Source organism: Lethenteron reissneri, chromosome 57, assembly GCF_015708825.2.
Source record: "Lethenteron reissneri isolate LAM-NWPU_2019-01 chromosome 57, ASM1570882v1, whole genome shotgun sequence".
Taxonomy (NCBI): domain Eukaryota; kingdom Metazoa; phylum Chordata; class Hyperoartia; order Petromyzontiformes; family Petromyzontidae; genus Lethenteron; species Lethenteron reissneri.
This window is the reverse complement of record NC_083835.1, coordinates 2,834,310-2,858,882: the sequence shown is the minus strand read 5'-3', so window position 1 is coordinate 2,858,882 and position 24,573 is coordinate 2,834,310. Positions and strand designations below refer to the sequence as shown.

Genomic DNA, 24,573 nt, shown 5'->3' with positions numbered 1-24,573 from the left:
CGGAGGGGCGACAGAAGACCACAGAATAAACACAAAAAGCAGTTCTAAGGAAAATACGAGCGACGGCTGATGATGCTGGCGGTCCGGGAATCAAACTTTAAGAACCGCTGCCCTAACACAAACGCTCAAGCAGTCTAACGCGCAGACACACACAGGCAGAACTAACCGTTGCGCTACTGCTCCCCGTATACGTGGCCCGAGGGAGAAGCACTTTTTCTCCGGAGGTCATTTATTTCCCACTCTGCTTACATCGACTCTTTGAAAATTCAGCCCTCAAAGCCATTAAAGTGGATTCCGCGCGTACTCGGCATGCAACGTTTCAGCCGTTCAATGCTGGTCATGATAGCGCATCGAATTGCGTGCGCGTTGAGAACACACACGCTTATTCATGATTTATGCAAATTGTACGCGAATGTTTACACGTGTTAAGGCTAATGGCGAGAGAGAACAGGACAGAAGAAAGGAGAACATCTAAATGCATGTTACAGGGTAAAATTGAGACAAAACAAATAGACACCTGAATAGAATAACAAATCCGAGCTGTAACAACAACAACAATAATAATGTAGATTTGTAAGGCGCATTTCATCCGTAGTAGATCCCACTAATGCGTCCCGTGTACGGAAAGTGGGAAATAAACAACCTGCAAAGGTACACGGCCAGACCTAGGGAATTAAAGGCCAATTTTAGAGCTAAGTTTTCAAGATGGACTTAAATATAGCGAACGATTGCTTTTTTAATCCTTTGCACAGCAGGGAGGGTGAGACATTATGCAACTAATATCAGCCATTACAGGGACAGGATATATTTTTTGCAAAGATTTTGCCGGTTTTTTACAACGCTTTTATTTAACTCACTCCGGCTGTTATCATATCCTCAAAAAATATTCTAACTCAATTTTTACCCACTTCCCAATGTGTTATCGACTGCAAACTTGGTATACTTATGTCATACTGATGACAAGACTATTCTATAATTACAATAAAAAAAATATATTTTTAAACATTTTACACGCTTTTTAATTTAAATCATTCTGTCTGTTGTATCCTCAAATCTTGTACTCAATTTCAACCGTCTTCCCAATGTCGTGTCGACTGCAAAACTTGGTATACGTATGTCATACTGATGACAATACTATATTCTATAATTGAAAAAAAAATTTAAACTATCTTTTTTATGGCTCTAATTGTCCAAGTTTACGGCTCTAATTGTCCACGCTCAACTCACGTTGCCTGTAATCACCACGTGGTCCCTGACGTTACGGCAAGCCTCGGGGAGCCACGCCGAGGGGCTGAGGATGTGGAAGGAGGGGAGGGGCGATGGGGGAAGGGGGCAGGGGGAGGGGCAGCTCGGACAGTACATTTCATTAAAGCGTGTTTTAAAAAAAAAAGTATTTTTTTATATTTTATAGACTACCACCTTAGTCGGGGGGTGGTAAAGGGAGGGGGCTCCCACTGATAAAACATCCTCGGGTGATGAAGCACAAAAGGGGGCCACATCTGATAATTGTTATTTTACCCTTCTATCTGGCAACAAAACTGACAACCTTTTTTACAAGGAGTCATGTTTGCATAGACCACAATACCTGCCGTCATAATGCAAACAATAACACAACTCTGATAATGTATGCACTGTCCTTGAAGTTGTGGTCCACACCCTAGACAGCTTTCCTTAGAGCCTAGTCTCACATGGGTTGGACCAATGACGCCAAAAGGCGCACAACTCAAAGACAATGCACCATCAGGGGCCACATCTGTCATGAGAAACTATTGGTCTTCTTCCACGGATCGAGCGATCATGAATACCCACTTCCTGTACCGTACGATGTCGATGGCCAAATTCATCTGGAATGCACCGACAGGCTCAGGGCCAGTTGCGTATGCAGCTTATCATTTTCATAATCTTCTTTCGTATGGCTGATGTACATGCAGAGCAACAACTACAATGTCACGTGTCAGGTGCTCAAGCGAGATAAACGCGTCAGGAGTAGCAGAGTGTATCGCTGCGATGTTTCCTTCGTGGATCGGGCATTGCGTTCGTTACACGTTGCACGGTCTGTTCTGGATGAGAAGAAGTCGCACCCTGGAGGGTATTTTGATTAACATTTGTGCATCAGCTGCCACGGTTTATGCTGTCGATGTGGTTGAGGGTGGACAATTTTTATAACGAGCAGGCCCTAAATACTCTTTTGGTTCTTCGGTAAAGTCACGTAGAAAGAGACATAATACATTAAACAATAGCATACGACGTTTCGATTGCAACACAAGCAATCATCAGGTACAAATGAAAGAGAAATCAAAACCTAGTAAACTTAGAAATATAATGTAATTACAACACAGATAGTCGGCAAACACAACAGTCACACCCTACCTGGTTGATTACGCTCTTCCAAAGATTGCTAAATTTAAGAGAGAGCTTAAACACAGAACAGGAGACACATAGACAGACACGTAAGCAGAGAGAGATAACACAGAGACACACAGAGAGAGGACAAACACACAGGCACACAGAGCCCTAAATAGCTAGCCGCCACGGATCACCTGACAGGCACCCAGCCACGGAATACGACTCACCCCGACCTCCTCTCGTCGTCTTGCCCCTTGTGACCGCTGACCCCTGACCCTCTGGCCCGACCTCTGCTGCCCTTGCCTTGACCCCTGCTCGTAGAAGTATGGACCTCGTCCGCCCTCTCCTCGTCGTCTTGGTCGTCATCGTCGCGATCGCTCGACTCCCCAGTGGGTCTGATTGCTCGGAGGAGCGGCTCACCGCCTATAGGACGGGGCAAGACAAGAGAAGAGAGATTATACTGGTTGGAACCTCCTGGTTACACCAGCCCACAGGGGATTATTGTGTCCGTCCGTCCGTTGTGCAGGGAGGAGCTGGGTGGGGAGGGTGGGGCTGGGTGGGGAGGCAAATGAGGTTCCAATGGTGTAAATGCTTTCCCCGAGCTCTCATACTCTGATGGTGCATTGTCTTTGAGTTGTGCGCCTTTTGGCGTCATCTGGTCCAACCCATGTGAGACTAGGCTCTAAGAAAAGCTGTCTCGGGTGTGGACCAATCAACTTCAAGGACAGTGCATACATTATCAGAGTTGTGTTTTTTGTTTGCATTATAACTGCAGGTATTGTGGTCTATGCAAACATGACTCCTTGTAAAAAAAGGTGTCAGTTTTGTTGCCAGATAGAAGGGTAAAAAAAACAATTATCAAAAACATACCTCTTTGATGTCCTCGTCCTCCTGCATGTTTTTCTTGCAGGACTCACGGAACTGACGCACCTGAAACGAGACGAGGCGTCATTAGCGAGGGCAACGAAGGCAAGACGACGCGGCGCACGAACTGGGCGTGTAGTAGCTCGGGTGACTCGTTTGCTCGTTCGCTCCGCTATCGACCACGGACAATAATGATCCACTGTGACGGGACTGCGTTGAATTCTCGAGAAGTTTAAGATGCTCAGGAATGATAATTGGTTTTTACCCTTCTAACTGGCAACAAGACTGACACCTTTTTTACAAGGAGTCATGTTACATAGACCACAATACGAGCAGTCATAATGCAAACAAAAAACATAACTCTGATAATGTGCACTGTCCTTGAAGTTGATTGGACTCCATGTAAAAAAGGTGTCAGTTTTGTTGCCAGATAGATGAGTAAAAAAACAATTATCATATTGTTACTAGCAAATGAGGTTCAAATGATGCTCAGGAATAGTAAGATGTACTTTGGAGTCATTTTGGTAAAAAAAAATGTAATTTTAAAATAGGAGGAACGTGGTACTTTATAGAGCCGTCTTCCAGGGGTTGCAAACGCGGTGATTTAAAAGCATCCGGTTCGGGAAGTCTTCTGGAAGACGATGCATTCTCCGGATTGCAAGACGCAGGGATGAACTGAAACTTATTCGTAGACTAGCATAGATTGCCATGGAGACTGGAGGTGAATATAATGGAGACAAACCAAAGCATAACACAAATAAAGAAAATATTATCAGCGACAAGAACATGAATAATATTTTCCAAATAAAATAGCGGAAGTGTTATGATAATTAATAAAAAAGGCATTATTCATGGTCTTGTCCACGGCCACCAATGACTGAACAAAATCACCACTGTGTAAAATTTAGAATTTTGCACTTAAATTTGACATTCTTAGCAGATTCCGCACAACAATTACTTGTTAAGCAAACAGTGTGCGAACCTCAACCAAAGCACAGCCTCCAGAAGATGTGATATTACTTTAGGATCCCCCCCCCCCCCCATCCCAGAGGACACGGTGTGCATCCTCTGACACGCGTTCTTACGGGGGGGGAGGGGGGGGCGGCTACCGGCCATCAGAGGTCGCAAACGGGTTTTGATTCCTTACCCTTACCCGTACCCGGCCCCACCAGGGTTGCAAACGGGTACCCGTACCCGGCCGTACCCGTACCCTACCCGTACCCGGCCGGGTAGGGTACGGGTATCGGGTACCTGATTGCGACCTCTGGGATGAAGCCATGTTGCAGGCGTGGGTGGGTTGATTCTAGGAACTTGAATTGTGAGAAGAGACAAGACGTTGGGAAATGAGTGACAAACGGTTACTCACCAGTGACTCACGGCCTACCCGTACCCATACCCGGCCGCACCAGGGTCGCAAACGGGTACCCGTACCTGGCCGGGTACGGGTAGCCGGGTATCGGGTAGGGTACGGGTATCGGGTACCCGGTTGCGACCTCTGCCGGCCATCATCCATTCCTCGCGCCGCGTCCCGCCTAAGCCCAACGTATTCTATTAACAGCGACGACGATGTTTTATAATCCGCGTGTTGCTCAACCACAAGCATACTCTGCACACTTTTCAGCTTTTTTTTTCCAACGTTGCATGTGGCTTATAATGGACGTAATTATTCACCCAAGAAAGGCTCATGAATCTCAAGACTCTTTTTTCAAGTTGGGTCCCTTCAATGGACAGTGTGACCAATTACATTCACGAGTGCTTTGGCATAAAGGAAGGAAATCTGCGGTAGGTAGAAAAGACTCCGTTACACAATTCAGGAAGACTTAAAACGCTACACAGAAGATGATCCAAGAAAAGCAGTGATGAAATTGTCATCTCCACACCACCTTGCAACCAGAGACTAATACACCTTACACTCCCCCATTCGGTCTCTCCTAGCTAAAAAAAAATATTGCTTAACTAACAAAATAGGACGCATTCAGGGGCAATTTTGTCTTTGTAGGCGTATTCAATAAAAAAAAAAGATTTACTCTGTGCTTATATTCTGACAGCACGACTGTAACATAAACGGTGACAAGCGCTTAAGTAATGTTTAACACAAAGCGATAACAGTCATCGGTCGCGGATGAATCACGCTGCGTTCACCCTCATGGTGGTGATGATTGGTATTGGTGACGGGGGACGGATCTCAGGTTGGGGCCGACCGAGCGGTGAACCGTGCTGTGTGCGCACTGCATGTTTAATGCTAATAGCGCGCTGAACACATTTGCATAGACTAAATCTGCTCAGAGAGACATTAAGCCGAGTAAACGCGTTTTATTTGGCCAGCTGCGCAGTGAACCAAATATTATATGCACAATAAAATAGACAAACAACTTTCCATCTCTTCGTATTAAATACTTATAGAGCATCAGCCTTATAGGGCCTATAATTGGCTTTTCAGGATATGTGGCTTCTGCTACCATGGTGGCCAGAATTCTTTGAAAAAGTACCCACACTTTACCCCACCACCACACGCAACCTATTTATACTGCTCGGTGGATGGAGGCGGAGGGTTTTAAAGATTTAACACGTAGGCTTTCGCGACCCCCCCCCTCCACCACCCGACACGGCCAAACAGTAAAAAATGTGTCACGTTTTCCAAAGGACAAAATTATTCACTTCTTTAGCCCACCGGTGTGCTGAAGAGAGAATCAACAGCATTTTAAAATTTGAGTACGATGTTCCATTCTTGCCCGATGAAGCTGATTGTAATTATCAGCAAAATGCTGTTGATTCTCTCTTCAGCACACCGGTGGGCTAAAGAAGTGAATAATTTTGTCCTTTGAAAACGTGACACATTTTTTACTGTTTGGCCTTGTCGGGTGGTGGAGGGTTACGACACATTTATAAATAACGCGATCTGACCCAAAAACCTATATTATGGTTTTAAAGATGCTTGGGTGGGCGGTGTAGTGGTAAGAACCCAGAAACCCGAGTTGGAAATCTACTTACGGCGAACACCAATAATGCTCCCACCCGTCTCTAGGTCAACTCAGCCTCAAATGAGTACCCGGTGCAGTGTGTTAACATCGTCGCTGGGAAGACAAAGGTGGCCGGGTGTGGTCCTTGCCACCCACCCCCCCCCTTCGTGTGTCGTTTCAGCCTTCGTAGGTGTTCGCTGCCCCAGCAGTCTGCTGAGGCTATGCGGGGGATCTTTGTCTTTGTATCCGCAAAGCACCAACTCTGGGACAAACCAATCGAATGGTTAAATCGCTTACAACCAAATCCCTAATGGTTGCTCTACATGGGCCATACGAAATAAGAATCAGTGGTGGGGTGGGGGTGGGGGGAGCCTTTTCGGCCATGCAGAGATTTTAATTAAAAAAAATGTATTTTACCAGGTAAAGCCCACTGAGCTATGTAGCTCTTTTCAGAAGCGACCTGGCCACATGTGATAGCTCAACGAAGCGGCTGATGGTGTGGAAATGTATAGCAGACAAACACTCAAAACCACTGCAGCCTGCACCCTTTTAGTTCTCAGAAAGGGCATCTCACCCCCCAAGGGGTGGGTGCATCCCAGGTTAAGAACCACTGCTCTAAACGCATGTTTGATTCTAAATGTGGAGGGAAAAAAATAGAGGACCATGTGACTATGGGGAGAGAGAGCATACACAAACTCCAAAAATACAGCAAGCGTCAGGGTCCTGATCGAACCCACGACCACCTGTATACCAGGTGAGGTAGTTAACATCTCCTAGCCACCGTGATCATGATGAGAGAGACACACAAACTCCAAATATACAGCAGGCGTCAGGGTCCGGATCGAACCCACGACCACCTGTATACCAGGTGAGGTAGTTAACATCTCCTAGCCACCGTGATGATGATGAGAGAGACACAAACTCCAAATATACAGCAGGCATCAGGGTCAGGATCGAACCCACGACCTCTTGCATACCAAACGAGGTAGTTAACATCTCCTCGCCACCATGATGATGATGAGAGAGAGAGACACGCAAACTTCAAATATACAGCAGGCGTCAGGGTCAGGATCGAACCCACGACCTCCTGCATACCATGCGAGGTAGTTAACATCTCCTAGCCACCGTGATGATGAGGAGAGAGAGAAAAACACGCAAACTCCAAATATACAGCAGGCATCAGGGTCAGGATCGAACCCACGACCTCTTGCATACCATGCGAGGTAGTTAACATCTCCTTGCCACCGTGATAATGATGAGAGAGAGAGACACGCAAACTCCAAAAAAACAACAGGTGTCAGGGTCCGGATCGAACCCACGACCACCTGTATACCAGGCGAGGTAGTTAACATCTCCTAGCCACCGTGATGATGATGAGAGAGAGAGAGACATGCAAACTCCAAATGTACAGCAACAGGCGTCAGGGTCAGGATCGAACCCACGACCTCCTGCATACCAGGCGAGGTAGAGTTAACATCTCGCCACGGCGGCGCCAAAAAATGGCGCAACCACCAAATGTGTCGACAATTGTGTTTGGTGGCGCGGCGAGCACGTTCACCGTGTAGCTCGCGTTTGCCTGTCGCCATCAGCAACATTCAGCAGCCACCACGCAGGTCGAGCTAATGAAGCGTCGCAGAAATCCTATCTTCTCTACGCCGCCGCTGCTCCTCACGTATCACAAATCGTGTCGTCAGTCCGTGGGAGGCAAGGCTCCGAAAGAGCCCCCCCCCCCTCCCCGCACCCCCCCATGCGTTCATTACATTACTCGTTAGGAACGTGCAATCTGGTGGGCCCCCTTTCGTCGTGCATTATGAGGCACCCTCGAATTGCCGTGGCGATAAATCGGGAAGTTTGTCTGGGTGGTGGGCGCGTTAAGGAAGTTGGCTAGCGGTGACACATGCAAGAGGCCAGCTACGGATGGCATTGGGAGATCTGGATAATGTTGGGTGTACGCTTTGATTGGGTGAGCGGCGTATGGCGTTAGCAATAGAAAGGCTTGTTGGTGCTACAAGGCAAGAAAGGCGGCAGGGCGACTCCGTGATAACGCTCGTGTCTCACAGCAAGAAAGTCCTGAGTTCCATTTCTCACTCAAGTGCCTTTCTGTGTGGTGATCAGTATCAGAATATGTATTTATACTGGAGGAATCTGATGGGCTATAAAGTTATTTTTCACAGATGTCCAGAGATTGTATGTGCTTCCCCTGTTCAGCAAGGGTTTTTTCTCAAGGTTCTCTGGTGTTTCTCCCCACATAGCATGCAAAAATTAACCCGTAAAAACAAAGTCTTTCACTATAAATCTTTTATATGCGTGGCATCGGGGCGGCTAGAGTCCTCTCGTCCTCTGGCTTGAGATGGCTGCCACCTATGGATCAGATGATTGTCTGGCAGCATTAAACAATTGGTAATTAAATATTTATTTATTTCTCTCTAAACAGTGTAAAATTTTGAAAAAAAAATTTCACGAAAATGCAATGTCACGCACAACGAGTCTGTGTGCAAAATGTCAGCTCAATTGGATCACGGGAAGTGGGTTAAAAAACGACCGAAAGATTTGCACGGTCCTAAGCAAGCAAGTGAACTTAATATAAAGGATTTAAAAAGACTTCAGTGCAACTGGTATTGGCCCAAAATATCCGAATGCAGCAAAAAGAATCCTGCGAATTACTCAACTGGAATTGCGCTGAGAAACATCGCCCCCCTGCTGCGTAAACTTGACAGTACCCCGTCTGAATAAAAAATGAGTCTTGAGACTCAATGAGGCTTTTCTGGGTAAATAAGCCTAATAATAATGGAAATAAGATGCAAAAGGAGTGAAGGTGAGGGTTAAAGACGGCCATTTAATCATGTATCACGCTTAATTGGGAAAATGCCTCCTAAGAATTAAGACGTACTATGTCTTAATAAAGGCTCAGATTATCTCTGATGAACAGCAGTTTTATAACAATTTTAAATTAGTATTATTTGTTAACATTTTTTTCACGTTAAAATGTATTTGCAGCCACTTTTGTAAATCCACTTACTGAACGGAGGCCTCTTCAGGCCACGTCGGTAGTAGACATCGTTTGACCATACTTCACCACGCAGGTAAATTCGAGTTGGTTAAGGGTGAGGGGGGGCAAAACTGTTCGGGCTCAGGTCACCGGGTTCAGAGCCCAGAACATCAACCGCCGTGCCAACGCATTCTTCAAGACTAATAATCATTGCGAAGAAATTTTTTTTTTTGCTGTTTATAAATGATGCCGAGATTATCATCACGTACAAGGTAAAGTCACATAGAATGGAAATAATAAAATAATAAAAATAAAACATAATAAAATAATTCTCACGACGTTTCGGCCACAACGCAAGCAGCCGTCCTCAGGTGAAGACCAGGTCTGTCAGAAAGACAGCGTCTGAATGAGGACGGCTGCTTGCGTTGTGGCCGAAACGTCGCGAGAATTATTTTATTATGTTTTATTTTTATTATTTCCATTCTACGTGACTTTACCGAAAGAACCAAGAAGATGAATCCCTGCAGTCTCATAAGCTTTAAATCGAAACGTACAAGGTTGTTTTTACAGCGTTACCAATTAATTGCACAAAGTGAGCAAAATAGCGCTGCGATTTGTCACGGGCCTTGGCGGAGAGGGAGTGAAAAACGCTTCAATCTGCATCCTACTTTTCAAGAGCACACGCCGACAGACAAAAAAACAGGCTAAAACAAGTGATAAAACGTGTGCGCGTGAGAAATTAACACCGCGGTAGGTCAGCGTTTAGATGCAACCTGGATGCGAATCTGAGACAGAACGTGCCCCCTGACCTCTTCACCAATGGTATCGACTGACGACACCTCCGTTTTCTTCAGATGTTCCTGCGTCTTCGCGAGCTGCACTTTGACCAGCTCCGAGATCGCCTCCTTTTCTTCCTTGTCAACAAACTCTTGCACCGCCGCACCCATTCCTCGTTCCGTCAACAGCGCCAGCTGCACGTTCTGAATAAAACACGCGCGCCACAACGCGTTAACGGAGAGCGCTGCTCACTGTTATTCGTCCGTACACCCATTATCCGATTTGTGGAGTGGTTGGCATGGTGGTTAGCGCGCCACTCCGTGATCCCGACAAGCCGAGCTCAATTCCCGGACCAGGGGCTGACATCACCTACCCGCACTGACCAGTGCGGTGAAGAATGGTCAAACAACACCCATGAGCGACACGGCATGCGGGAGGGCCTTCATCCATCAGCGGACTCAAAAAGGCCTGTAAATTATTATTAATATTATTATTATACGACACTGCTGTTATTGGTGTCAAGAAATATTATCCACGCGACGATTATCATCAGAGATAATTGTTTTTTTACCATTTAATATGGCAACAAAACTGACACCTTTTTTACAAGGAGTCATGTTTGCATTGACCACAATGCCTGCGGTCGGAATGCAAACAAAAAACACAACTCTGATAATGTGTGCACTGTCCTTCAAGTTGATTGGTCCACACCCGAGACAGCTTTTCTTAGAGCCTGGTCTCACATGGTGTTGGACCAGATGACGCCAAAAGGTGCACAACTCAAAGACAACAGCACTATCAGAGTATGAGAGCTCGGGTGAAGCATTTACATCATTGGAACCTCCTTTGCCAGTAGCAAAATATGATAATCATCAGAGACTTTGCTTAGATATGAAGAGTGACACATACGTGTTGACAAAGTCGTCATATTACGTATATTTATATGCACTTTCCTGTGCGGATAAGAGGAGTAATTTATACAAATAGACACGGATAACAGGATCTGTCTGCAGTGGCTCCCACAAATAATACACTGGTCAACAAAAAAACCCATTTTTTTTCTGGCCTGGACTTTTGCAGCTGTTTTAGACTAATTTCAGGGTGTTGATTCCAAATCTGATCTCAGATTTGCTCTATCACATCTCATTTTTATACTATCGGCATACCCCATTTTCATTGATTTTACCCAAAATTAACTGTCACTTATGATTGCAAGTTGTTGCGAGTCAGTGACTGCTTTAGTGTTAAAATATGGTGCTGTATTTTTAGGATAGTGTGTTAATAATATCATTTTATGTAGATATCCACATTTATTTAATATTTTTCTTCTGCAGTTTTTATTGAAAATGCAATATTTGATATCTCAAAAACCTGATGTGATAGGCAAAAACTGATGCCAGATTTGGAATCAGCACCCCAAAATTACATTGAACCCGTTGGAATACCTTATGCCAGAAAAAGTGTGTTGACCAGTGTAATCGAATGAGCAGAGATACACCGTGCGCTCGTGAAACGTGCATTTGTCCGAGTGTACATCTCCGCGGAATAATTCCCCTCTGGACAAAAATTGCCCAAATCACAAATGGGGCCTTAATGGAACCCAGAATTTTACTGTCGCAGAGCAGATGTTCCTGCATCTTCGCTGGTCGAACTTACGTTGAGAAAAGTTGAAAATGTATGCAAAGTAACGAGGCTGATGAACTAAAACTCTTTGGCTTCCATAAAGTCCACGTCGTGGACTAATTGGTGGATTAACATTTCTTCTTTGCACTGCAGCTGACTTTTCCCGATGTGGGACAGACATCACGCAAAGGCTACATTAACGTCAAATTGGTCGTGACAGCCTGCGTGTTAAGTACTGTAAGGTATTTCGATTTAAAGCTTTCGTGACTGCAGGGATTCATCTTCTTGGTTCTTTCGGTAAAGTCACGTAGAAGGGAAATAATAAAATAATGAAAATAAAACATAATAAAATAATTCTCACGACGTTTCAGACGCTGTCTTCCCGACAGACCTGTTCTTCACCTGAGAACGGCTGCTTGCGTTGTGGCCGAAACGTCGTGAGAATTGTATTTTATTATGTTTTATTTTTATTATTTTATTATTTCCCTTCTACGTGACTTTACCGAAAGAACCAAGAAGATACTGTAAGGTATTTTTTATTTATTTTGCGACTTATTTTTGAGATATTATTATTTATCACTATTTTATCAGACAGAATTCTCGATTTTTCCATGAAATTCGTATTTTAAAGTGTGATTGTATTATGCATCTCCAGTTGTATAATGGGGTCGGTGGGAAGATAGGGTTCGGTGTATGGAATTTCGTTTGACAGGCAACTTTTCTTGAACGTATCTGTTCCGTACACACATTGAGCACCCCTATTACCAAGCACAATTAAGTGAGTCAGGATTATCTCTTCAAGTGTGAAACTACGAATGTAGCGACACACTCGAGACATGAAATCGGATTTACTGTGGAGGCAATTATCAATACGAGACAAATCACTTGCACCCCACACACTGCTTTTAATGTGGCAGAAATTCTATAAATTGGAGGCAGATTCTTTTTCTGTTTAAAAAAAAAGAACATTTACGTGCTCAAAAATATCAAAGATTTTTTGTTTAAACCTCTCGGTTCAGATAATTGAGTCAGTTCAAATAGATGTTTGAAGGCGCGCGCAGCTTATGACATTAAGTTATTAAAATAGCCAAACACCTCTTAATCTAATCTCACACGTAGGCTTTCACAACAATGTACGTCATCGTAACGGGAAAGGGTTAAGCTTGGAGATTACAGTCGTGATGTCATTCAAGGTGACTGGTGGGGAGACTGCAAAGAGAGACTTGTGTGGAGGCATGAGGAAGTCAAGCAAAAGGAGGAACAGAATAAGAGAAGGGAATGCCAATCTTGTTTTTATTAAACTTTCAGAGAAACACTTCAGTAATAATTTCTTGCTGTGGTTGTCACACCTGATGCTGATTGCTTGTGTTGCAATCGAAACGTCGTGATTTAATTGAGTTATTTCTATCTTTTATTTTTATTCTCATTTTTTATTTTTTCATCTACGTGACTTTACCGAAAGAACCAAAGAGTATGGATCCTTGCAGTCACGGAAACTTCAAATCTAGAAGGAGCTGAGACCTTCAAACATGGCAACGGAATGCGAGTTTAAGAGGCTGCATGCTTCAGGCACCCGTAGAGACTTTACAACAGCAGTGTTCAGCCCTGCTGTACGGTGGGAACGGAGTTCAAATCAGGGACAGAACCACGTGGAATGACTTCCCAGGAAGGGGATATGCTGCTGTGGTGTAATAGCGGCAGTGAACTTGCAATGCGTAGGTAACTGGTGGAAAAGATCGGTAGGTTTCTTAAACTCCCCCCCCCCCCACCTCTGTCCACCAAGTAGTATGAATGGGAACACCACAGTTGATTGATCGGGAGGTCAAGTGTTGTCAGAATCCACCCACCTCTTCGAAGACAACTGGCCAGCGTGGAAAAAGTAGCAGGCCTGCGTGCAGGCAGGGAAATGAGCAATGCATTTTCAGGGCCGCACCCTTTTACCCAATTTCCATAAATGACCCGAGGCATGCAAGGCGTTCGCGTGACGCCCCTGGCTGCTGAATAATTTACCTTTTCGGCGGATTTAAAATACTCTTTAACCAAGTCTTCCACCCGCAGTGTGTTCTCTCCGTGGGCCGCGTGTGAGAATGCCTGGCCGAAATCAATCTCGTCCCCTGGAAGAAGGTAGAACAGCAAAACCGATGTCAGCGCGGGTGCACAGTCCTCATTTTCGCTCAAGTACAACATGTGGTTCAGTGCCGAGTGCACGTGACACACAGAGTGGTCTGCTTTTGTGTGGTGTGTAATGTCACGATACCAGGGTGCATATCCCTGTCTGTTGTGATACTGGTATTTCTTCGGCACGACACAACGTACGTGAATGGTGAAAAAATGTTAATGGGCCGAGTTCGAATGTGCTAAACGCTACGACGCTGCCTCCAAAAAGAAAATATAACCGGGTAACATTTTCAAGAAATGCCCTTTATTCGGAGCAGAAAGGGCACAAGGATTGACTGATGCACTTTGAAGTGACGGTGCCTTGGAAACACATTTGAAGTGTACATAACATTTGAGGCACGCAGACACGTGGACAGTTTTCAATTGGCATGCGAGTATGAATGGTTTTCCATTACCAGATATTGAGCAGTAAACAAACCTTTTAAACAAAAAAAAATAGCATTGATTGAAATTCGAACGTGCATCAACATGATGCGGGGCTTTGTAGCGAGGCAGCGGTTATCGCCCATCTATGAACTCAACCGACCTCAGTTCGACTGCCAGGACAAAGCTCTAACCGATGTCCCCGCACCTCCGATTAGAACGGTTGGCTACGTACAGTGCGAAACAAACACACATACATAAGTAACGGTCCTTCACTAACTCGCACTGACCAGCGTGGTCAAGTTATGATATTGCAGAACTGCATTATGGGAGGCCAATATATATTTTGAGGGAGGCAGTTGAATGCCCACTGCTTGGCCAATTATCCTCAGGTGAGATCATTTGTACTACAAGAAATCTGCAAATAAGTAACTGGAATTTCACGTTCAACGCAATGGTAACCTTCCATAGGGTGAAAAAAAATTTCATATAGGTGTGATTAAAACTAGATTTGGGGAATTTCAGAAGCAGACAATGCGAGCCTCAGACATGCTTCTCCTCACTAATTTAGGTAGTCTATGCTCCACATCAGTGGTTCTTAACCTGGTGTGCGAGATGCACTTTCTGGGGGTGCGAGACATGGCCAAATTTTTGTTCGAAGGTATATCATCGAAACACAAATTAGACACGGGCATGTCAGTACAACTACTTTGTTTCATCAAACCCTATGTATTTATCTTCTTGGTTCTTTCGGTAAAGGGCGGCTGCTTGCGTTGTGGCCGAAACGTCGTGAGAATAATTTTATTATGTATTATTTTTATTATTTCCATTCTACGTGACTTTACCGAAAGAACCAAGAAGATGAATCCCTGCAGTCACGAAAGCTTTAAACCTATGTATTTACTAACATTTTTGTACAATTGAGAATCATAAGGGGTGCAAGGCCGCAAAAGTAAAGGTTAATAACCACTCCTCTACATGCCCGGCCTGTATAGTTCTACGATTCATACCAGCGGTGGGGGAAGCTTTCACCTTATTGAGAGCCTAATATAACAATCTGACATCTCTGGAGATCGTAATCGACCAGGCTATGCGTTAACTGTGTGTTAGCCGACTCTCTGTGTGGCATTACATAACATTTCCAAAATATTTGCAAAATTTTGTTTTCTCAAACTATTTCTCTCTCTAAAATTTACCAGGCTCTCATCTTCTTTCCCTCGGTCGCTTCGGGGTGGATTCGTTGACATGCTAATTTCTCTGCTCCAGCAAAACCACCTCTCTCTCTCTGCCCCCCCCCCCCCCTTTTCTCTATATTTAAGGCCTCGACACAGAGCGTTGGTGTACGGTGTTTTTTTCTGCAATATTTTGCTGTCTTTTCTTGGATTTTCTGTTTGCACCCAGTCACATATTCACATTAAGATGTTTTTTTGTTCATGTTTTAGTTTTTTGTTTTTTGCGGTTGCACCCGATTCAAGAGCCGAATGGTTCACAGGGCTATACCTAATAAATGAACTTGAACAGAGGCATTGGGTCTCTGTGTGTCTATGTTGTATGTCTCTCTCTGTGTGTCTCTGTGATGTCTCTCTCTGCTTGTGTGTCTGTCTGTGTCTCCGTGTCTGTGTTTTGTCTCTCTCGCAAATTTAGTTGTTCTACTTGATGACGACTGCTTGTGTTGCAATCGAAACGTCGTATTCTATTATCTAATTTATTTTCTTTTTACGTGACTTTACCGAAAGAACCAAAGAGTAATCTGACATCATTGGTGGGCAAAGACAAAGATCCCCCGTATATCCTTAACAGACTGGAGCAGCAAGCGCTGTTAGCGAGTAGCACCGGTACGACACACGAGGGGGGTGGGTGGGCGGGACCATGTCTCCGGCCGCCTTTGTCTCCCCAGTGGCGATGTTTACACACCGCACCAGGTAATCATTTGAGGCTGGACCGGTTCAGACAATCGTCACCAGTGTTGACCGCGAGCGGGAATCGAACCCCGGCTGCCATCGTTCGTAGCGCAGCGCGCGAACCGCTGCACTACCGCTCCCTGTTTGCAGGCGATGTGCACTTTAAGGCCACGTGAAATGTCAGCAACCACACATTAACACACATCGTTCGCGTCATCCGATAATAACATGAAAATAATAATGATACATCATCTTCCATTGCTGACCAAGCACGATAAATTTGGAAACAAAATCCTTTTTCCAGGTCAAAAACTTACCCTCTAGCAATGGCGGAGACAGGATTTTCAGGTAGGGGGGCAACCCCTCCAGCAATGAAAAATTATAGGAGTTGTTAGTAAGTCAGGACTTGTCCCTTGCTTTTTTTATTCGACGCAAGTGCAGCGATGGCGCAGCCATCGATCGAGGGTCGAATTAGAACCGCGTTGTGTGATCGGCATCGCGCTCGCTGAAGGTGTTGATGCCTTCAGGGAAGTCGTGTGCTGTATACGCAACTGCGCACAATTCTGAGTCACTTATAACTGCTTCGCCGTTACTTGTTGCCAATTATGGACTCAGACTATTGTCCTATCATCTCATAGAGTCCCTGGCACGTAATAATATGCTACACAGTGGCAGTGGGGGTCGCAAAATGCCGATTTATTACTAATAAACCCCAATGATCCCTTCGAAATTAGGGATTTCGATCGGATCATTGGGGGGGCACGTGCCACCCCCCCCCCCCCCCACTGGCTCCGCCAGTGCTCGATTAGGGCGGCTACGATCTTTGCAGTGAAGGATAAATGTTACTTGCTGATCGTTTCCAAGCCGTAGGCATCAATCATTAGGCCACAAGTGGCTGCAAAAATAAAAAATTGTAATGGATACCCAGAGACAAGTGACCAAAGGTAAGGCCTAAACCAAACCGAGATAGTTGGATAATTTCAGATCAGGCCTTTGACACTGAATTGTAACCGCAACAGCTGCGGCATCGAGCAAACGGAGGCTATATGCGAGGCGAGTAATTGGCTGCAATCACTTCTAAAATGCCGTTTACTTCGCTTATAAATCTGTAGAGTCGAGAAAAAACCTTTTCCTTTTTTAGTTTCCTGACACTGCACAAGCACATGTTTACTACAATGTGCCAAGGTTAATTGCGCGCCGTTTACAAAAGAAGACTGGAACAGAACACGCGAGTGGATTGTACGGCCAGCGTGACCCGGTTACACCTGACTGTGACGCCCAGACGCCGAAAAGTGCTCAATTTGGACGGAGGTCGAAACGAAGCGTCACCGCAGGAACAAGGGGACACGCGTGGATCTTTGTGCGGCGAGCGTGCCCCACGGCTACATCTGCCTCCCCCTGGCTAATGATACCGAACGAGTGAACAGAGCTCTATTTTAGAGACGTACGTAGAAGGTCGAAACGCACCGTCACCAATGTTACGCATTGCAAAGAAAACTGAATGCAGGGGTCACCAAGACCGCAGCACAAACCACTAAGCCACCACTTGCAGCCAAAAAGCACGGACACCAAACCTGCGCTGCTGTGATCCATCTCGGGCACAAGCTCACGTCGCAATTGGGGTCTCACAATGCTTGAATTGTCAACTCGCATCGACGGTTAAGCTCGTGACACCCGCGTGTGTAAATCACACGTGCAACAGAATCCATGGTTGTAATCACCATAAAAATATTGGTTCATCTTCTTGGTTCTTTCGGTAAAGTCACGTAGAAGGGAAATAATAAAATAATAATAATAAATATGTTTTTTTTTATTATTTCCCTTCTACGTGACTTTACCGAAAGAACCAAGAAGATGAATCTCTGCAGTCACGAAAGCTTTAAATCGAAAAGAAAAATGTTGGTTGCAAATGCTGTTGTGGGTTAAGTCCCTAGCACACAACTGGTGGTGCCGAAGTAGTAACTAATTCAAGATTTAAAGCTTTCGTGACAGCAAGGATTCATGTTCTTGGTTCTTTCGGTAAAGTCACGTAGGTAAAAAATAAAATTACTAAATAAAAAAGAAAATTATTTTATTTTACTTCTATTATTACTTTTAGTAATTGAATGTTTTACCTACGTGACTTTACCGATAGTAACTAATTGTCACGTTCTGTTCACGTGATGAACCTTACCGATTGGCTGTGTCGGGTGGAGGTGGGTGTACGACACGATCACCGCATCACGCGCTTTCAGATGCGCTTCTGCGGCCATCTGGAGCGCTCTTACTTCCGATATGAAGCCACTGTAATTTCAAATCTAAAATGACATTTCTTTTCTTTACAACTGCTTTTGTTTTTATTTTTTTGTCCTTCCCCCAGGCCTCTGATTAGCATGCTTGGCTACGTATGGTGCGAAACAAGTTCAACATACATACATAAAACATTTCCACGATCAAACCCAAACAACTTCATCGCGGACAGAATCCACGTTATATTATTTACGTTTCTCGCAATGGGTTCATGTGAACCCTGCGCCCATTAGTGGCCACTACAATCATCACAGACGCAAGCCACGGTGAAAAGGTTAGCACACTGGCCTTTGAACCTAGGTCGCCAGGTCAATTCGATCTGGCAATGATGCGGCAGTTGCAACGGCTGGGCAAGTTACTTAAATCCCCGCTCCCACCACCAGCCTCTGCCCACCCAGCATCGTGGGATCGTATGTGGTGGGGTAAAGTGTGGGTACGTCCACCTGTTCCAGGCTATCACGCAAAAAAGGAAGAGTAGGCCAAAAACGCCTTGTGAGGCACCCTCCAGTGGAGTCCCATCGGCCAGCGGGAGCACAGATGGATAACATTGCAGGACTGCACCTTTACCACTAACAGTCGTGACCCCGATTTGAGAAAATTAATTAAATCGCTGAGCAGGTACAAGAGTCAATAGCGACACCTCTCATACTGACACTTGCTTGGGCTGTGCGTAAATCCGCTGCAAAGAGGGTTGGGAAGCAAAAATTTGGTCAATGCCCTAATTATGACTTTTAAGAAGCCTCGATCAATTCCGATTCGATAAACATTAGCGGGGACACATCAGCCGTTAATGTTCTGCTCAGCATGGGGGGGGGGGGGGGTAACGCGTGATTTGATTGCCCGGTAATGAGCTGCATCTTAAGGAAAGAGCCATCGCACATCATTTGGACAGAAGAAAATTAGTTTTGTGTACCTTCGTGCATTGAAAAAAACCCGTATTTTTCAGGCCAGTTCCGCCGTTTGCAGGAACCTTCCTTATAATATTAATTAGCAAAAGTACCACAGATGGTGACACAGATGAAGAGGGCAGGCCTCCCCCACACAGGCCCTCCCAAAGGAAGCATCTTTGCTAAGGCCAGGGTATTGACACAAGAATGCACCGCAAACGTATGGGATGACTTCCGCACCACTGCTTTGCCAATTTCTATCTCTCTCTCTCTAAATATTTAAGAAAATTCAATACATTCGTCAATAACACCGTGGCCTGAGAAGGATACATATGTAACAGGTGACGTTTTGGGCAATGGCACTTATTCATAGTAGACATCCACAGAGAGGTGAGAGAGATAACACTGGTCAACAAAAAAAAAAACATTTTTTTCTGGCCTGGACTTTTGCAGCTGTTTTAGACTAATTTCAGGGTGCTGATTCCAAATCTGATCTCAGATTTGCTCTATCACATCTCATTTTTATGCTATCGGCATACCCCATTTTCATTGATTTTACCAGAAATTAACTCTGTCACTTATGATTGCAAGTTGTTGCGAGTCAGTGACTGCTTTAGTGTTAAAATATGGTGCTGTATTTTTAGCATAGTGTGTTTATAATATCATTTTATGTAGATATCCACATTTATTTCATATTTTTCTTCTGCAGTTTTTATTGAAAATGCAATATTTTATATCTCAAAAACCTGATGTGATAGACAAAAACTGATGCCAGATTTGGAATCAGCACCCCAAAATTACCTTAAGACCGTTGGAATACCTTATGCCAGAAAAAGTGTGTTGACCAGTGTAATGGATGCAAGTTTGACACACCATAGAACTCCTATGGTATAGAACTCCTATGGTATAGAACTCGTGACTAAGATTCAACCCTCTCGAACACACTGGGGACGTGTCCAATCGGGGGACATTGAAGAACGTGGCCGAGGCCGACTCGAAAAGTCAGGCGTTAGAAATGCACGTCTGGTACCGCTCCCGTCCGTTACCCCTAGCGGGGTAGGCCAAGGGAGCCCGGATGTGTATTGCTTTGAGTTTGGCACAAGTCACTTGTTATTTTGCTCCCTCCTCTTCGAAAAATCTACTTTTGTATACTGGGTTTTTGAATAATAATAATAATAACAATAATAATAAAAAGTACGTTCGATTGAATGCATGGTGCTTTGGCACCATCCGTCGGGCCATCCACCGGACTTGTGGGTTCGTTAATAAGATCGGTCCTGACACGTGATGGACACACACTCTGGTTGGCACCAAAGGGCCTTCGTCGCCTACGCTTGTCAGATGATGATGATCGTGCTCTGACTGTCATGCCTATAGGCGATAGTTCCCCTGCATCCCTGATCTCATTGGACCTGTGAGCCATTCGGCTTTTGAATCGGGTGCAACCGCAACAAACAGGAAACAAAAACATCAACAAGACAACATCTTAAAGTGACTATGTGACTATGTGCAAACAGAAAATCCAAGAAAATACAGCAAAATATTGCAGAAAAAGCACCGTACACCAACACTGTGTGCAAAAATCCCAGTGGGATGCAAGTCAAACAACAACAACCACAAGACAACTTAGATTAAGGCCATCAGTCTAACTCTGTACTACAACAAACAAACATGGCCAAACCAAAAAACTTTTCGAAAATCACCAAAATAAAGCCATAAAAGCAATGAGTGTCACCAGCGAGCACGTGTAAGATGAGCCTATCGGTGTTGTGGGTGAACATCGTTAGGTCGGCTCAATTTAAGATATGGGAGAATGATAAATTTTATTTGCCGTAGCTTCCACGCTGGCAGTGGTGCACAAGCACAAATAATGGAAACAAAAAACTCAACGCATTTGTAAACAACACTGTGGCCTTAATTACATTAAAACATATTTAAAATCAGCAACATAGCAGGCATTGGCCCTTGTTCATAGCACATACACAGAGAGTCCAGAGAAAGAGTTAATAATAATTGGAGTCTGCACTTAATACGACACGGGGCCTAATGAGAATTTAAAATATTTTCATGCTTTCTCATGACCAGTTTTTGAATGGGCATATGAATAGTTGCATAACAGTAGCTATTGAGTAACAGAGACAACCCCCTTTAATAACGAAAATCATGACTGAATAAACGAATCAATATTAAAAGTTGAATTGGAAAATGTTGCTGGCACAATGCATTGTGGGAAGATGTATTCTGGTTGAGGACAAACAAGGCATAACCACCCCTTGGCGGTGGATTCCTGGGCTCCATTACCATCTCAATACAAGGAATTTGACTGCCATTATAATTGCGTTGCAGAGGATGAAACAAATTTCCCGAGCCCAATCACCATTTCCATAACTACCCGTACATTTCTGATACAAATTATTCGGTGATGCTGTTTCCGGCAGCAGCAAGCAATCAGTGATGCACTATCATTAAAAGCGCTAATATAGCAATCATCATAATCATCCATGGTCAATCCACTGCTGGATGAAGGCCAAATTCACAGCAACCTCTCGTGATCGTGTGATACAGAAATATAAAATGTTCTTTTTGACGAGATGTTAAGACTGCGGTTTGTCGGTCCCATTACGGCAATTAAAAACCACGAGGCTGAATGGTGTCGGTGGAAAGTTGTGGTGGAAATTAAATGTTTAGCTAATTTCCTCAATCTCCATACACAAAATCCGTCCTATTTGTGTGGCAATCCGCATGCCATCCTGTAAAAGCAGAGAACTACAAAAGGCGACCAATGTACCGATAGCACGGGGGTGATGACACAGAGGAGTAATACCATCAGGACAATGGGATGAAAATCACTGCGATTTAGATTTGCGAGTCGTGGGGTCTATCGGGCAGCACTGGGAACAGGAGACTTGCCACCATTTATTTTGCGGTGTTAACGGGTGGGGACAAGCAGCAACCCTAAAACGCCTATGGCTAATTCTACCACTTCTTCAGAGAGGTGCAATTACTCTTTCACTCCATCTACGTCTCTGGAGAGATGTGAAGTAGGCGAGACTGTCCACTCTTGTTTTAGAGGAGCACTCCACGTTTAGGGTCTGGGGCAATCTGCGCTGATTACCGCAGACTGGTACCAGCCGTGTCAAGATCGGCCTCTGTGGAGGAGGCTCGTGAAGGATGCTACTGGGCAGTTGGAGGCAGTCGCCCTCCAACAACGACGGATATCAGAGGAGCGACGCTCACAACAGTGAGCGGAGCGCCGGGCGGCTAAACAGCAGTAAGTTGGCACAGTAGGGGGCACAGCTGGTGCATCTGCCAGTCATCTTAGTCAGTAAACCCATGGCACCTGGGTCTGTCCCTTAACCTCCTGCTAGCGAGCCTTCGACACGTCACGTGGCCTCAAAGTGCACCTGGCCTGGCACAGGCGCCATGGAGATGTCACCGTCAGTTAGTGGCGAATGGCGGCCATTGTTGTTGTTGTACAAGCCATTTGCACGTTCAAACTGCTTTCGCAAGTGACATTTCCCATCGTCCTTGATTTGAGAAATCCGAGATTCATTGGGATCAGTGTAACACGGCAAGAATGACGGATTCCCAGGTTTGTATGGCTAACAAGAAACGTGGATTAAGAGTTCAGGATGCAAAATGTATACTGAATAATACGGTGCCACTCAATACGAATATAGAACAGAGACTAAACCCTCTCTATTTGTTACTTCTGATGTTCATGTCCACAGCCGAGAATCTCATTCTAATCCGTTCGTATTCACAGGCTGCTCAGGATCGTCTGTGCGTCTGCGCTCTCTACACAACAACTCTGTGTGTATTGACAAGTTATGCATTACGTTTGAACTCCGTTGAGCAAACATTAAACATTGACGGGATTGTCTCTGAACTCACGGTGTTTAAGTTTAATGAATAAAACCAGGAGGCACATAAAACTTGAAAGTAAGAAAAAAATAATTTTGAGTGGCTCTTTATATAATTCAACAAGAAATTCAATACTTTGATGAACATGGCGATGAACTGTGTGAAATGTTTGAGGATCTCCGATTAACACGGTTGGCTACGTACTGTGCGAAAGAAGTTCAACATACGTACTAAGTTAATATCGTAAATAGAGTGAGCTAAATGATCGCAATCTAAATCAACTGTTTTGGCCATATGGCTGAATGTGTTCATTTGAACTCAATCGGACCAACGTTAATTCCAACTTATCTATGTAATGTATTTTTTTAAATTAATTTCTATGAAGCCCGTCGGGGGCTTGCATGTCGAAGCTCCATAACTTAAACTAAACTATTTTTTATTTTGCCAAGTAAGGCCCACTTAGCCATATAGCTCGTTTTCAGAAGTGACCTGGTCACAAATGATAGCCGAACGAAGTGGCTTATCACGTGGAAATTTATAGCGGCAGCTAAATACTCTAAACGCACGTCGATTCGAAATGTGGGGGCATCAAACCGGAGAAAAATCCCCGCGACCACGGGGAGAACATGAAAACCCCGAATATACAGGCGTCAGCGTTGGGATGGAACCCACGAACTCCTGTATGCGAGGAGAATTTCAAGTTTCAAGTTTAATTTATTAGGTATAGCCCTGTGAGCCATGCAGCTCTTAAGTCGGGTGCAACCGTAACAAACAAAATATGAACACAGAACATCTTAAAGCGTGGGTCTCTCACAATACGCCGCGGTGGCTAGGAGATTTTGACGACCACGACCGCTACGCAGGAGGTCGTCGGTTCGATCCCGACCCCGACGCCTGCTGCTGTATATTTGCGTGCCTCTCACTCTCTCCCCGTGGTCGCGTGGATGTGAGAGGGAGTTAACATCTCGCCACAGCGAAATGTTGTTGCCGTGAAGGTGACAGAATGATAATAATGAATACGTGATTGAGAGCAAACCTGTTCTGGCCTTCATCTCCCTCTGCCTGAAGAAGTGAATGATGTCCTTCGGGTTCCCAACATGTTCCACAAACTTCTGGCTAAAGCGCAGAGTGTTGAACGGCTCAAAGCCTCCGCTGTAGTCAATCTGCAAACAACAGAATAGGGTGCACGGACAAACATCACCTCAATACCTTCGTCAGCACCTTGTAGGCAGTGACATGGCCTAGCGGTAGCGCGTTCGACCTTTGACACAGAGGTTGACGGTTCGAATCCAGTGGCCGCCCTCATTATACCTGCCGGTGCATTAAACCGTATAAAGCTTTCGTGACTGCAGGGATTCATCTTCTTGGTTCTTTCGGTAAAGTCACGTAGAAGGGATGACGCTGTCTTTCCGACAGACCTGTTCTTCACCTGAGGACGGCTGCTTGCGTTGTGGCCAAAACGTCGTGAGAATTGTATTTTATTATGTTTTATTTTTATTTATTATTTCCCTTCTACGTGACTTTACCGAAAG

The 24,573-nt window shown here is 44.8% G+C and overlaps 1 protein-coding gene across 1 annotated transcript in view; it reads right to left on the bottom strand.

Annotated features, from left to right (window-relative positions):
- Positions 1–585: 585 nt before the first annotated feature.
- The window catches only part of LOC133357204 (double-strand break repair protein MRE11-like), a 74,943-nt gene continuing 50,955 nt past the window's right edge, over positions 586–24,573 (bottom strand). Inside the window, 8 exon segments of the mRNA XM_061575034.1 lie at positions 586–665; positions 2,574–2,622; positions 2,624–2,752; positions 2,755–2,769; positions 3,217–3,276; positions 9,969–10,139; positions 13,570–13,673; positions 24,078–24,204. Of these exon segments, the coding sequence (XP_061431018.1) occupies positions 586–665; positions 2,574–2,622; positions 2,624–2,752; positions 2,755–2,769; positions 3,217–3,276; positions 9,969–10,139; positions 13,570–13,673; positions 24,078–24,204 (735 nt within the window).